This window comes from Grammomys surdaster, unplaced genomic scaffold (genome assembly GCF_004785775.1).
Source record: "Grammomys surdaster isolate TR1022 unplaced genomic scaffold, NIH_TR_1.0 1164, whole genome shotgun sequence".
In the NCBI taxonomy this organism is placed as follows: Eukaryota; Metazoa; Chordata; class Mammalia; order Rodentia; family Muridae; genus Grammomys; species Grammomys surdaster.
Window position 1 is genome coordinate 5,247,131 of NW_021605583.1, and position 15,509 is coordinate 5,262,639.

The following is a 15,509-nucleotide window of genomic DNA, read 5'->3' on the forward strand; positions in this document are numbered from 1 at the left end:
ATAGTATATTACTTAAATGGTATATATAGTGTATAATATAGGATATACACACTGGATAGCATCATGTATAGTAGAGGATACTCCGGCTTTGGTGGCTTTCTCAGAGTCCCAAAGTTAGCAGGAGGCCTAACCCACCCCAAGGACTTTATAGTGAAAGAAGAAAAGTGACGAGAAGTAGGAGCTGACGCTCACACAGTTGGAGAGAAGGGTCCAGGCTCTGAGGCAGGGGCTGTTTCAGAAAGATCCACTCATTCTGTCCAGTATCCTTCAGGACATTAAAGACAGCGTCACCTCTTGGCAGGAGATCTCTTGTTGCTCAAGGCTGTGGAACTGGGGCTGGCTCCAGAAAATCAGCAGGTGGTTGGCCTAAACTGGTTGATTCTGCTAGGCAGGAGCTTAGGGGTGACAGCAATGAAATCACACAAATGGCAATAGATGGCCATTTCCCTCCTCTTTATGGCCTGAAGACAGGTATTTTCAAAGCTCCTCCCCCTGGCTTGGGCAAACACACCTGACCTTTCTTGCTCTCCCCGGGGCTCTGGGGGAGGGGGTGTAGAGCAGCCAGGGACAAGGTGAGAACCAGACTGAGCTGGAGAATTCTCCTCACCTGCCAGCCCTCCAGCCTTAGGAAGGCAGAACCCTGCCTCCAGAGTGGGGTGGGGCGGGGGCAGAGCCCCTTGACCTTGGGATGTGCTTCAGCCTGGCATCCTCTTCCTACTTCTGCTATAGTTCAGTTTTGCTCTCTGCCTCTGTACCTCTTCCAAGAACAGCCTGGCCAGTTCTGCTCTACAACCTGTAAGGAAAAATATGAACAAACAGAACACCCGAGAGGCTGAGGCTCGCGGCATCTGGGGATTCGGAGACAGGTTAGTGACATTAAGAATGAGCAGCAGCGGCTTTCAGGAAGGTTTGAACATCTTTGGAGGTCTTCCGGTGGTCAAAAATGAAGAACCCTCAAGGTCACTGAGAACAAGCAACTCACTGTCCCTTTATAGTACAGTAGCTTTCCTAGCCAATCAAGTAAAGTTGCCACATTAAGCCAAACGGCAGGGACTGGGGCTGTACCTCAGTCAGCAAAGAGCTCACACACCATGCATGAACACCAGCGCCCCTAAAACCAGTTGTGGTTGTGCACATCTGTAACCCCAACTAAGGAGACAGAGTCAGGATAGTTAAGGTCATCCTTGGCTGTATGCTTGTTTGTTTTGAGTTTGAGGCCAGCATGGGCTATTTAAGACCCTGTCTCAAAGGAAAAAGAAAAACTAAACAAACCAGAAAAGCAGCATCAGGTATCAGAGGCTGAGCAAGCGTCTGGCACTGCCCACCCTTGTCACCTTGCGGTGTTGATATGAGTGTGGGAAGTGGGCTCACGAGAATCCCCACACCCTGGGTGTGGCAACAACTTGGTAGATGTCTTTCTGTATGGTTTGATGCTCAGGCATCATCTCTGGGTCTGGTTTCCACACCACTGGCTGCTCATAGGAGCTCCCTCAGCACACAGACTCGGGTGCATGCTAGCTAGGTCACGTCCTAAAAGGGAATGGAGCAGACGAGATTTCAGAAGCCACGAGATGTCCCGTGCCTTCCCCACCCTTTACCTGACACAGCTCTTTCCAGACACCAGCTGTGTGGTGAACACATAGCCCTGGAAACACTGTCTGGATCCACCCCAATTCCCCTGCAGCTGCTGTGGCCTGGACCAGCCTTGAGGAGTATCAGAGAAAATCTGTAAAACAAGACTATCCTGCGATCTCTGAATAAAGTCAAGCTATCAGACAAACTAAGTGGGTGCTTCTAGACACCTTGCCAAGCCTTAGGCACTGTGTTAGTGTGACAGAGGAAGGTCAGAACATCTTGTCGGACTTCTTTAGAGTTCAATGCTTTGGTTTTAGTAATGGCTGGCACAGTACCCACAATCCTTTGCGTGTCCAAGGCGTCTCAATGTCTCAGTCATCTTCAAAGCATGAACTCCCTGATGCATGAATGTGCCTTGAACAGAGTTCATCCACTTCATTAACAAGTCCCCATGTGACCAGGCATATTTTAACCCCTGCCATCCCTGGCTTGATAATACTAAACTTGCTCCCTGCTTAAGGCTCCCATTTTTTTCAGAGCCCAAGAAGTAAGACACACCAAGTATAGAGGTAAGAGGGAAATAAAGCAAGCAGGTCTTGGGATAGCTAGCAAGAGGATGGAGTTCACCTGCTCCCCCAGGCCTGCGTGGTTCAGCTCCGAGGCTGGAAGCAATTCAGAATCCTCACAGTGGCTACTGAGGTTCTATTGAGACTCTTAAGAAATTCTGGTCATTCTCGGGTTAGAATAAGGCTTATTCCTCCCTCCCTAGGAGCTGTGTCTCACCCAAAACACACAGAAGGCTGGTGACAGGGCTGTGCACAGGGGTGGGCTGCTACTCTCAAAAGGAACCTGCCTGCAGCTGTGTTTATTTGGCCAACAGCACTTAAGAACAAACCAACCTCGATGGGAATGTCTCCATTACTGTGACCATAACTAACCTCCTATGCCTCTTTTCTACTCTGTGAGGAGAGCCTGGGACTGTTTAAAAGGACCTGTTTGAAAAAAAAAAGGGAGCAAAGAAAGGAGAGAAAGGAGAAGGGAGGGGGAGGTTCAAAGCTGGGCTCTAGAAGCCCCTCGTGAAAGAGGCCTAACCTGCCTGGCACCTCCCTAGCATCCTTCAGTCCTGGCTTCCTCCCTCTGACTGGGGACGGGTTCTCTGGTCCTTCACATTCCCCAGGGCCCTACAAACCCTCAGACTCTCAGAAGAAAAGCCACTCAGAGCCACTAGGAAACAATGCTGTATTTATTTATTTATTTTTCTGTTGTCAGAGGATAGATCACAAGACAGAGACCAGCAGTCCCAGGACACAGTGTGGCTTGGTTAGTTTCCAAGGGAACACAATGGGCAGGTGGGGCAGGCTCCGGTGTGAGTTTCCACTCTGGTAACCTTTGACTTCCGGCATTTGCATCCAGGCTGTGCATACCCTGTGGTTCTCTGACCCGAAGCCCCGCTGCCCCTGTACCCTTCCATCTCTCTCCACTCTGACCCCTGACAGGCAGGAATACGAAACGGCAAAGTCTGCCGGATCCACACAAGACAGAGCCACCTCCTCCCTTCCCGCTGCCTATCTCCTGTCAGAGACTAGCTTCGGGGAAGGAAGCGGTCCTCTAGACTTAGAGGGTCAGATGAACTGGGCTAGAAATTGACGTCTCAGAAGCAGGGAAGTTGGATGAAGGCAGGAGGGCTCCAGAGCCTGTGGGATTATTGCTCGGAAGGTGAATGAGGAATTCATTCCCCAGAGGCAAGAATTCCTGGGTGTTCCGTAAAGGGTGGGGCAGACTGGGACTCTACAGTGGGCACCCTAAAAGGAAAAGGAGCCCTGGAGGGCAGAGCCTGCAGGAAAGCAATCTGAATCTCCAGCTGCAAACAGACCTTCTAAACTGGTGGAATCTGGAGCAAGTTTCTTCTGAGAGTCCACAAAGAACAACGATGAAGATGGTACGAACTTTCTCAGCCCCAGGACCACTGGGGCCTCCTGTCCTGGTTACAACTAACTCTCCCTCAAGCCTGAATCCAGAGAGATGGGACTGGGCCTCCACAGGGACAGAGGAGACTCCAGAGAGCAAGAGGAGATGGAGGTCACGGGGTGCCGACGGCAGCATGGGAGAGGAAGTACACAGTTCACAGAAACAATGAAATCCACGAATGAGCACAGTCAGCAGACACACACAGACACAGCACAGACACGGCACAGAAAGGGTCCAGAGCCCGGCTGCAGTGAGAGGAAGGGCTGAGAGTGTTGCATCATTAACACAGGACTGGGGTTAGTGGGGGCAGGGAGAGGCGAAGGGAACACTCGTTCTTGGCTTCTCCGGGGAAAGGTCTGGTATAAGTAGTCTGTTTTCTCAAGCCTCGACATCAACCTCTGAAGTATCGGGTAGCTGGCCTTGGCTTCTCGAGGCTGTGGAGGTAAAGAATTCACATGATAACCCCAGATCCCTTCTGGTACCCATATCTCGTCCTCTCTCCATCTTCTCAGCGTAGTCCCTTTGCCTGTAAATCCCACCTATGGCATGCCCTTGAAACCTCCAGGCCAGTGAAGAGCAGACAAGGCTGAGAAGCAGGGAAGGCAGATGGAGGAGTGTGTGTGTGTGTGTGTGTGTGTGTGTGTGTGTGTGTTCCTAGACTGGAGCTGTTGACTGACCCCTGCATAACAGGTCACTTGTCTCAAAGATACCCATCCCAAAGATGAAGTGAGCCCTGCTCTGCTGCCTGGGGTTGTCCTGTGGAGATGCAGGCACTGAAAGGAATTAAAACACTATACAGGTACATGACAGTACTATACAGGTCATGGCAAAGGCACTAGCCATGGCCCAGACAGCTTTTTGTTGTCTTTGGTTTTAAGACAGGGTCCATGAGGCCAGGATGACCTCAAACTCACAGTTAGCCAGGGTTGATCTTGAACTTGTGATCTTCCAGCCTCTATCTCCCACGGGCTGGCTTTACGGGTCTGGACCTCTACGCCTGGTTTCCTTTAACTTACAACTTAGCTAAAGTTATACACTTGGTTGTTATACCTTATCGTGTGGAATCTGAAGAAGTAAGGGGACAAACTGTCTTTCTTGTTTATCCCAGAGTCTGCCATCCAGGACACAGTTGAGAAGGTATTCTGGGTGATCCTAGCCACAGCCTGCATTCAGGCTAGTAATCCATCTTGTCACTTTCTGTCTGTGCTGGGCAGTTTTGTGTCAACTTGACACAAGCTATAGTTATCGAGAAGAGGGAGACTCCACTGGGAAAATGCCTCCGTAAGATCAGGCAAACCTGTAAGGCATTTTCTTAACCAGGGATTGATGGGGAAGGGTCTAGCCCATTGTGGGTGACGCCACCCCAGACTAGTGGTCCTGTGTTCTATTTTCTTATAGCAGGCTGAGCAAGCTATTAAGAGCAAGCAGCACCCCTCTAGGGCCTCTGCATCAGCTCCTGCCTCCAGGTTCCTGGAGTGTGTGTATGGTGGTGTGTGTATAGTGTGTGTGTATAGTGTGTGTGGTGTGTATGGTGGTGTGAACTCCTGCTGGAGTTCCTGTCCTGACTTCCTTCAACATTGGAGGCTTAGGGCAAATAACCTTTTCCTCCCCAATTTGTTTTTGAGCATGTTGTGTTATTGCAGCAACAGTAACCCTAACCAGGACACGATCTGAATGGCTTTCTCTGACTGCAGTCTTCCCCGTTATAAGTGGGGCTGGCTCTGCATGTCCTGGTGGCTCCAGAAGGTTCCTATATGGCCTGCTGGCTGGAAACTTTGTTCAGTCACTATGTACTCTCTGGCACACCCTACAGGGAGCAATGGAAGTGAAAACATGGTGGGCCCTGAGTGTTGAGGACAGTGGAGGTGCAGGGACTGGGAGGGGCATAAATTATATTCACTACTGTCCAGTAGTACTGGAGAGTTTTATAACAAACGTGGGGTGGGGGAGTGGATGTGGGTGGTATATGTGTGGTATGTTTGGTGTGTGTATGTACAGTGTGTGTGTGTGTGTGTGTGTGTGTGTGTGTAGTGTATGGTGTGTATGATGTGTGTGTTTGTGTGGTGTGTGTATATATGGTGTGTGTGTGCTATGTGTGTGTATTGTGTATGGTGTGTGTGTGGTGTGGTGTGTGTGTGGTGTATATGTGTATAGTGTGTGTGTGGTGTGTGTATGGTGTGTGTGTGCTATGTGTGTGTATTGTGTATGGTGTGTGTGTGTGTGTATGGTATGTGTGTGTGTATGGTATGTGTGTGGTGTGGTGTGTATGTGGTATATATGTGTATGGTGTGTGTGTGGTGTGGTGTGTGTGTGTTGTGTGTATGGTGTGTGTGTGTATTTATGTGCATGATGTGTATGTGTTGTGTATTTGTATGTGTGTGGTGTATATGTGTATGGTTTGTGTGTGGTATGTGTGTGGTGTGTATGTGTGTGGTGTGTGTTTATGGTGTGTATGTATGTGTATGATGTGTGTGTGTGTGTGTGGTGTGTATTTGTGGTAGCTGGGACAGTACCATACAAGCCTGACCGCAAGCCTTGTTGGAAGCCCTGATTCCCTGTGCTTGCTGTGTTTGGATAAAGACCTCAATGTCTGTCACTGAGCAGTCCACTGTTCCTCCCCCACCTCTGAGAGACACGTAAGAACAGACTGATAAGAAAAATTGAGTGCCATGAAGAAGTCAGCATGATGCCCCTGCCCAGACTCATTGAAGACCGTGGTGAGGCAGTGGGAAACCGAGCACCGAGCATCTACCTTCATGCTGGAGGCCGCATTTCAGTTCTCTGCCTTCTGGGGCTCCGCGGCTGGAAGAGAAGGCGGATTGATGCAGTGTGAGGCCCCTCACCGTGCTCCATGCTGAACCCTCATTTATGGCTGATACTAGGATTTAGAGTCACCAAGATGTGGTGCCTGCCAATCCTTGACGTTGGCTTGTTAGAAGAACTTAGGTGACGACGGCTACCTCATGGGGCTTAACACACGTGGAAAGATGGGCTCTCCCTGGCAGGAAGCAGGTGCTTTGCATACAATAACCACCACCTGTCTGGTGTGGATGAAGTGCTAAGTCGCATACTAAGAACCCTTTCCTGGTACCTCAGAGGCAAGTCTGCTAAACCCCAAAGCAGCTCATGGCACCTAGTCCAGTCCCTCCCCACCCCCAAGGCCATGGGAAGACCCTCTCCCAGCACCCTTTCACAGCAGTTACCATTTGTGGTGATGAGGTTCTCCGCCTGGGCCTCTTCGTCACCTGGAGCCCTATGACAAGCAGAGACACACTGTCACCGAAGTCCAGGGCAAACAGAATATCCCTCATTCTCTTTGCTGAAGCAGAGCCCAGGACCCCATTCCCTCCAAAGCCCCCTGAAGGACTCAAACACTCTACCATGGGACGCATAAGGTGACTGGAGAAGTCAGACTGATCTGGACAGAAGCAGAGAATTATGGGTACCCTTCAGTGTCTGCCCCAAGGTAGGGTTTGGGTGTGCCTGCCATTGACTCTGGCTTCTGAGGTCCATGACCACCATGGCTGTTTTAATGAACGAGGTATAACTTATCTCGTGTAGAAAGGAGGCCAGGTGTCTACACAATGCACAGAGCCTCAGGAGAAGATGAGAAACAGGCCCAATGTCCCTGCCCTGTTTAGCAGCATATTTTCCCCGCAAGTTGGGAGGAGCTAAGGTGGGAGGAGTAAGGAGAGGAAGAGGAGGAAGAAGAGAAGGAGTGGGAAAGGGAGCAAGGACCAGAGAGAGGGGGACATGGCAGTGGACGTGGGCGTTTCTCTAGCAGTCAAAGGTAGTTGATATATCTAGGTTGAGTATTGGGTTACACCTCTAATTGTGTGGGCTTCCTGTTATTTGAACATTACCAAATATATAAAGCTATTAGATAATCTTTAAACATTAGAGTCTCATTTCTACCGGGTACTGTGTGGATGGCGGGGTGATCTGGGCTCAGCCCAGCCTTGTGGAGACAGCGTGGAAGATTGGCAGAGCTATCTCCCATGCTGGCATCTCATGGGTGGCTGAGCTGGCGGCCTGAGCCGAGTACACCGCCACCGCTCGTGGTCATAGGCCTTGCCTAGTTGGGAAGATGGCGGCTAGTTAAGAACAAGATTGGGTGCCGCTGATCGTAAATATCTCCCGAAACAGCCCTGCACCTCAGAGCAGGTATCTGCTCTACTTCTCTCCTAGGAAGCCTTGCTGTCTCCAGGGCCTCTACACAAGGTTCCAGCACATTCCTACCCAGGAATTTACATCTGTCGATGCTCCTCCATGTTGTGCCCTCTGCTTTGTTCTTAAATCACTTGGAAGTCCCCAGCTCCCCACGTTCTCTTTCTGAGACAAAAGAACACCCACAGGGTTCACTCCATGGGCCTCTCCCTGTCCAACAGCCCCAGCACCCTTACCTGGGTTTCTGATTGAAGCTGCACTTGCACCTGCGACCTGAAACACAAAGAAACCATCCAAGGTCACGATCCCAGACACTGTCAGTTCGAGGTCAGGCTCCAGGCCTGGACACAGAAGACCTACTGTGAGTCTGTACAGGACAAAGGCACTGCCAGACACAGGACACCTACACTGCTGCCGGAAGCACCCCTGGGTCAACTGAGGCCAGGTGCTATGGTTGACATGGTAAATGGAATGCAGCCTCCCCACCCCCAACAGTAGTTGGGTCTGGATACCTGATCCTCAGTGGGTGTTGCTTGTGGGAGGGAGAATCTTTGGGAGGTGGGGCAGAACTAACTAAAGTGGGTAGTTGGGGCAGGTCTTGGAGGTGGTAGCCACTTTTGGTTATATCCTGAGCTTTCTGCTTCCTGGTCTGTCCTAATGTGAACAAGCCACATATGTCTGGTACTATGGACCAAGCTACTCCATGATGCCTTCCGACTATGATGAACTTTGCCCTTTCCTACCATGAGCAAACATACACTCAACACCACAGCTCATGTAGGGAAAATGCACAGGGACACATTCCTAGGAGCATGGCGAGAACAGCCTCTGACTCCTGGGATGGCCAAACCCCTGCTCTAAGGATGCAGCCTGCTCTTAGCTGTGTCTGTTCTCACCTCCATCCTCTGGGCTCACCTTCCTTTTTACCGAGCATTTACTAGATGCCCAACCCTGTATTGATCCTGGAGATGCCGTGGAGCGGTATCTCCTTTCCCACAGACAAAATAGCTAGGTTTGTTTCCTGTCCCCATCTGTCTGGCAGCTATCGAGAAAAGGGACAGACTTACTTAGGATGAGAAGTATCCCAACGGAGAAGAGGACCACAGCAAACACCAATCCCCCAATCCTCAGGGTCTGATAGTCTGCAAAGAGACCAGAGGTGAGAGTGGGGAAGAGGCGGGGCCGGGAGAACACGCCTGTCCCTCCTGGGTGAGGCCACACCCCAGGGCTGCTGAGTTCACTCACCATAATAGAAAGGATCCGTTTCTTTCTCCTTCTCGGTTGCTGGGAACGACACAACACAGTCAAGAGGATGGCAGCCACGCTCCCTGTGACTTCTCACCTGCCCCATAACCTCCAGTCCCCACAAAAGGGTCCCTGTGACGGGGACTCACTGGGCAGAGATACCGGAGACTACAGAAGACAGGCTTGCTGGGCTTAGGGTCCTCATCTAGGGCAGGTATGACTCAGAGCTTTTGAGGTCCCGGGCTCACATCATTCCTGTCATTTACTCCAAAAGGCCAGGTCTACTGTCATCTAGTGACAAATGGGGAAACTGAGACCAAGGGGCAGGGAAGACTCATGACTTGCATATCAAGTCAGGATGGGTTAATTTCAGTCTAGGCTACAATTCCACAGGAGCCCAGGTACCTGGAGAGATTAAGAGATGGGTAGCTGAACCCTTGTAGGTAGTAGTCGGGGGGATGCAGGGGACATCTGAACTAGGATGTTTTTCCTCTGCTGACAGTAAGAGCCCTTGACCAGATGCTTAAAGCTGCCTAAGGTCTCTTGACCCGAATGTCTGAAAGGGCCAGAGCTTACTACCAAAAAGGGCTGTGTCTCCCAGCTTGGCGCAGAAAGGCCCTAAAGGATGCTTACCACTAGCCAGGACCACAGGGGCCAGCAAGCTGCAGAGAACCAGCACCGTCTCCATGGTGTCTGGAGGGGGAAAGAAGGAAGATATTACTCCAGTGACAGAAAACCTTCCTCCTTAAGCCATCACCCTGCTGGGGCTCATCCCAGCCTCAGCAGTACTGGGAGCTTATGTGACCTGAGGCTACTTCAAGTCACCAGGACCGACGCCACCCTCTCAGGCTCTCATCAGATGCTCAGAGCTCTGCGTGGTCAATTCTATCAACCCAGATGAGTCAGAACACTTAACAGGCACGGTGTTAGGTCCACACTGCAGGCCTGGAACAGAAACTTGATGACAGTAAATGCCCTTCACAGAGGGACCGACAGGGCCCAGGTCAGACGATGGCTCAGGGACTCATTTGCGTGGGGCTTCTGGGCAGAAGCCTTGACTTCCCAAGGGCTTTGGAGATGTCTCCAGTGTCCTCCTTCTGGGCCACCTCAGCCTTATTAAGATGTGGGGCCTTGGGTCCAGCTCCCACAGTCAACAGCCCGCCAGGAAGTCTTTTTAAGATATGTTTGTATTTTATGTGTGAGCGTGTGTCTATGTATGTATGTGTGCCGGTGTCCAAGGAGGTTAGAAGACCCGGTCAACAGATCTCCCGGAGCTGAAGTTACAGGCGGTTGAGAGCTGGAGTCCCCTGGAAGAGCAGTAAGCATTCTTAAGTTCTGAGCCATCTCTCCAGCCCCTAGTGTTTCTATCAGGCGGTGCATGGACTCTTTCTGTTCCCCAAACGCTATAGCAAACCCATATATGACCTTACGAGTCCTTCCTGTTGTTTCCTGTTTTCTCAGCTTCCCCTAGAGGCCCCAATTTCCCAAAGATGATAATTGCGGAAAGGTAATCTGAACAGAGGTTTCTGAGCATCAACCCCCAAGTCTCTCCTCCTCCGGAAGTCACTGAGCGCTCTCTTTGGGTCTCATCGATTCCTGGTGATGAGGTGAGAGACTCCGATGGGACACATGGCAGAGCCAACAGTAGGGTCGGTTTGGCTCCACCCAAGGACATGTATTAGTGGGGTTACCCTTGTCACTCTCAGAGTCAGAAGATTAGTACAGAGTGAGAAGGGAGAAGAACACAAATCAGGAGCGCCCAAAGCTGCTTAATCCTTTCCATGTAGGGTTAAGCCTGGTTGCAGCCTGAACAGTTGCAGTCTCATAAGCGACCCTACTGCCATTCACCAGTCAGACACCAGGGGGCAGCAGAGCTTCATCCAGAACCATTTCCAGCCAGAGTCCTGTAGGTGTCAAATAACCGCCTGCTGTGTGAGCATGCACCTTGCTCGTCTTAAAACTATGCTTGACCCAGATATCCCTTAACATTGCTTAGTGTGATTCTGCGCATAAGTGTTTGGGTGTCTGAGCAGACGCATGCGCATATGTGTTTGGATGTCCAAACAGACGCATGCGCATATGTAAGTGTTTGGGTGTCTGAGCAGGCGCATGTCTCTTGCATGTGGAGCCACAGGTCAACTTCAGATGTCTTCCTCAACCGCTCTGTACTTTTATCTTTTAAGACTGGGTCTCTCACTGAGCCTGGAGCTGACTGATTCTGATTCAAGGAGGCTGGCTGGCTAGCAGGCAAACTCCAGACATCTTCCTGGACACCAGAAAACACGGCCACCAAACAATACTTACTGTGAATGAAGCACTCTACCGCTTGGTTTCCTTTTTAAAGAAATATGGCTAGGCTGTTGGCCGGTCTCACACTGCAGCCTGGAAATGATGGCACAACTGTATCACTGTCCTGGTGTTTAAGTAAGCCTCTCTAACATAACAGACACAGACTCAAATAAGAAAAAAAAAAAGTTGTAAGGTGTTTCAAGCAAGAAAATAAAATACAAAACACTAGGGGAAAACCGTATTTAAGAATTGTGCTTATAGTATGTTTTTATGTAATTGCTCTACATGTTGCTATTAAACTCTTACTGTGCCTAGCTTACACATTAAAACATTATCATAAGTAAATAGTGTAGAGAAAACAGTACACTTAGTGTGGAATCCTAGTTGGTTTCAGATGTCAGTCATCTACGTGGTCTTGGGATGTATTCCCTGTGGGCTAAGGTAACTCATTAAATCCTGTATCTGTTACTACAGCTTTTTAATAATCTTGCTGTGTTGTAAGAGAGACTTCCATCTCTTCCTTCTCTGCATCCTTTAAGAGAGTGTGGCTCTTCTGGACATATACTCAAACACAGGAGTCTGTTGCTCAATACCACTTAAGACTTTGGAATTTTCACAAGAATTGTCATGAACCTACGGGGGGTGGTGGTGGGTGGGATTGGGTGAAACTGGCATGTTCCTGATTCCAATTCCTCAAGAATCATAAAGCTTTTAATTTCTCAGGCCTCGTCAATAGTCTCTCGTGAAATGTCATGATACCTTCACATAGCTGTTTGATCCATTGGTATATTGTAAATTATATTGCTATTTTAAACATTAGCGCATTGTGTAGCCTGGGGCAAAACAATTGGTTTTTATCTATCGGTCTTAGATACAGTAATCTTAAGAATTCTTTCACTTCTAATAATTTACCTGTGCACCTTTGGGTTTTCTCTGTAGACAGACTTGGCAAATGATTGAGTGCTGTCTCCTCTTTCTAATTAGCACAGATGGTTTCTATCTCTTGCTTTAGTGCACCGACTGAGTCAGTGAAATACGGTAGAGAAACAATGATTATACATACATGTGCACACACATGTACGCAAATTTGTTTTCAATTACTTATTATTGGCTTTAAATGGAGGTCTATGGTTTTGAAGAGTCTGCTTTAACACTGGGCTTCCAAGACACTTGCTTTACGTTCATTGGGAATAAGTAAGTGATGTATACTTCCTCTACTGCATACATCCTACTCTGTCTTCCTAGACTAAGGCTTGGAAACGCACTGGGCATCTTTGTTATGTTCTACAAATCATCAGGCTCCTCATCCAGATGTTCGACTTCCTTGCTTTTCTATTCTACATGCTGGGTAATCGTTTCAGAATTATTTCTTTTCTCCCTCTAACTGTGTTTAATCTGCTGTTCCGTTCATCCACTTAATTTCCTATTTCAATGATTACATTATTGCTGTATGTTCTAGCTGGTTCTTTTTCTAACAGCTTGGTCATTTCATTAGTCTTGCCCACTCATGTGTACGATCTCCCTGTTTCCTTTCAACGTTTTCTTCACAGTTATTTTATTTTCTGTATCTCTTAATTTCAGAATCCTGAATTCTTGGCTTTTGTTTGCTTTTATACCTTTGTTTCTTTGTTTTGTTCTTTTGTTTTGTTTTGATTTTTGAGACAGGGTTTTTCTGTGTAGCCTTGGCTGTCCTAGAACACACTCTGTAGACTAGGCTGGCCTCGAACTAACAGAGACCTGCTTGCCTCTGCCTCTGCCTCCCAAGTGCTGGGATTAAAGGCTCCTGATACCACTGCCCTTGCTTGACCTTTCCTTTAAAATCCTGAATTCCTGGGAGCATAAATTGATTTGTGGCATCTGTGGTTTATGAACAGTGATTTGGCTTTTCTTGATTCCATACACACACACATACAAACAGACACACACACACACACACACACACACCATGCATACATGGATGCATGCACACACACACATACTACCTTGGTTTAGTAGTCTTTGACTGTGAGCTCCAATTTGTTTTAATCTGTGGGAAATTCTGAGGCCTTGCTTTTCTTTTTCCGTGGGGACTGAGAGTGGCCAATACCAACATAAGACCAGATTAGCCTCCCTCAAGGGTCCTCAGTTTAATGAAGAAGTCATGGGCTTGGCTCCTAATCCAGCTGGTTCAGTGCTTATTGGCGTCCAGTAGGCATCGCTTCCTACTGGTGTTCTCTCTCAGAAGCTCTGTTTCAATTTAGTTTACACTTTACATTAATCGTGCTACTTTGATTTCATAGGATTTTAGTTGGAAGATTTATTTTGGTTCCTGAGTTCTAGGTGGTAGTGTTTGGTACGTAGAGAGGAGTAACTGTTAGGAGAGCATCTTTCTTCCTCTGTGTGTGGCAAGCCAAGCCCTGTGACAACAAAGCTGAGATTCTCAGTCATTGGTGTAAATATACTGTTCAAGGAGGGAAGTAAGTTATATGTACCTGTTGTGTGTAACATCTTTCTCCTTCCCTTCTTTCTTCCTTCCCTTTTGTCAAATGCATTGCTACTTCCAGATCAAGTTTCATCTCAAGTTCCATAGTTAAATTATATCTGGGCTTCAGTCAGAGGAGACCAGACTCAGAAGTAGTCTGGAAGGAGGACAGAACTGACATTAAAAGCCCTCAAAGGTGGCTCATTTGTACAATCCTAGCATCAGCAGGCTGAGGCAAGAGGATTGCCATGAGTTCTAGGGCAGGCCAGAATACCTGGAAAGACTCTGTCTCATAAGTAAAACAAAATAAAACCAATTTTTAGGGACCTTCAAGTGAACACTGGGTCTTAGGCGCCAGGAGGATGGACAGTCTGGGCTTCTCAGCCTACAGCAGAGGAGTTACTGGGCAGGTAGAGCCCCTCCTAGAGAAGAAAAGAGCCATCCATATCAAGGACTCTAGACTACCAGGTATAGTGACCATCCATCCACTTCATCACTCCTAAGAACCTTCAACAGTCAGTTCCACAGATGCTCAGCTCAGGGTAATTCATTCCACAGTTAAATCCTTCAGAGGGACATGAATTCTAGATCTGCAGGGGATAGTTAAACAATCAAGATTTTGCTTCAGCTACCAAGGAGGCACAGGTTTTGAGACCAAAGATCTGCTATTATCAGTAAGAAGGACAGTATGACGAGATCTGAAAGTGACCATGGAGGAGCTGACATTTCAGCCAAACCTTGAGAGCAGATGGGATCTTGATAGACAAGGGGGCGGGGGAGCAGTGAGAGGGAGCCTTGGAAGGAAGGGGCAGCAAACATTCATACCAAGTTCAATTTGAATCTCATGGCTCTTCACTCAACAGTGGCTGTCTGTAAGGTCTTTCTAGAAAGCATCAAAATGAGGCTGGGTCCACCCATGTGTGTGACATAGGAGGGGACAGTGACAGCAACCCACCCAGTGTTTTCATTTCTAGTGCCAGACACCTTCCAAAACAGTGAATAATCCAATCTCGGTAAAGCATGACGGGTGGGTAGTGAGAATCCCGATAAGATGGTTGGCATCAGACTGTGGAGACTCTCGAATGCCAAGCTCCGGAGTGAAGACCTGTCCTTGTATTCTAAAGCAAACATCTGCGATCAAGTTTCTGAGTGCTGAAAGAAACACTGTTATAAATTTGAGAAGTAGCCGAGTCTCTATCCTCCAAGCTGCTGCTGGGGCCTGGACTACACCAGCAGTTTCCTCTCAGCCTGAGTCTCCTCCAAGGCTGCCTCTTGGCACTCGGACCACTTTGAAAGATCACATCGGTAGTACAGCTGGCACTGTCTGGGAGTGCAGTGACTAGCTACATACACGGAGCCTTTGAGGGGACACAGATGCCTTTGTCTCTGTTAACCAAGGAATTCTATTCTGACCTCTCCTCCCTCAGTGGTAAGACCCTGGTTTCTCCTGACATTCCAGTCTTCAAATTCCTTTCTTCTTCCTTACAGGGTAGAAACTGGGCAGCCTGGAGCTCAGCTGAGGCTGGAGGACAAAGATTAGGGAGCATAGTAATCATTCCAGAGCTTAGGGAACATGGATGGAGGAATATTCAGGTAAGGGAATAAGCTACACAGAAGAGAACAGGGCCAAGAGGGAAGCTCCAGATTGTTCTGGAAGTCTCAACATGCATATTAAAATGTCTTGTTTTGTGGCCCTGAACCCCTGCTTACAGCCCTGAAGACCTGCCTGGCTGGGATGGGAAACCTAAGAAGTCATTGCTGCTGGAGCTGGGGATTCCATTACATCATCGCTGCTGGAGCTGGG

The 15,509-nt window shown here is 48.6% G+C and overlaps 1 protein-coding gene across 1 annotated transcript in view; it reads right to left on the reverse strand.

The window, feature by feature from the left end:
- Positions 1–2,800: 2,800 nt before the first annotated feature.
- Positions 2,801–15,509, reverse strand: part of Fxyd6 (FXYD domain containing ion transport regulator 6) — a 25,399-nt gene continuing 12,690 nt past the window's right edge. Inside the window, exons 2-8 of the mRNA XM_028783783.1 lie at positions 9,589–9,648; positions 8,956–8,994; positions 8,778–8,852; positions 7,947–7,983; positions 6,747–6,796; positions 6,296–6,345; positions 2,801–3,977 (exon numbers count right to left, since the gene is read on the reverse strand). Of these exons, the coding sequence (XP_028639616.1) occupies positions 6,317–6,345; positions 6,747–6,796; positions 7,947–7,983; positions 8,778–8,852; positions 8,956–8,994; positions 9,589–9,643 (285 nt within the window). The 5' untranslated portion in view covers positions 9,644–9,648 and the 3' untranslated portion in view covers positions 2,801–3,977; positions 6,296–6,316. The remainder of the gene's footprint in view (positions 3,978–6,295; positions 6,346–6,746; positions 6,797–7,946; positions 7,984–8,777; positions 8,853–8,955; positions 8,995–9,588; positions 9,649–15,509) is intronic.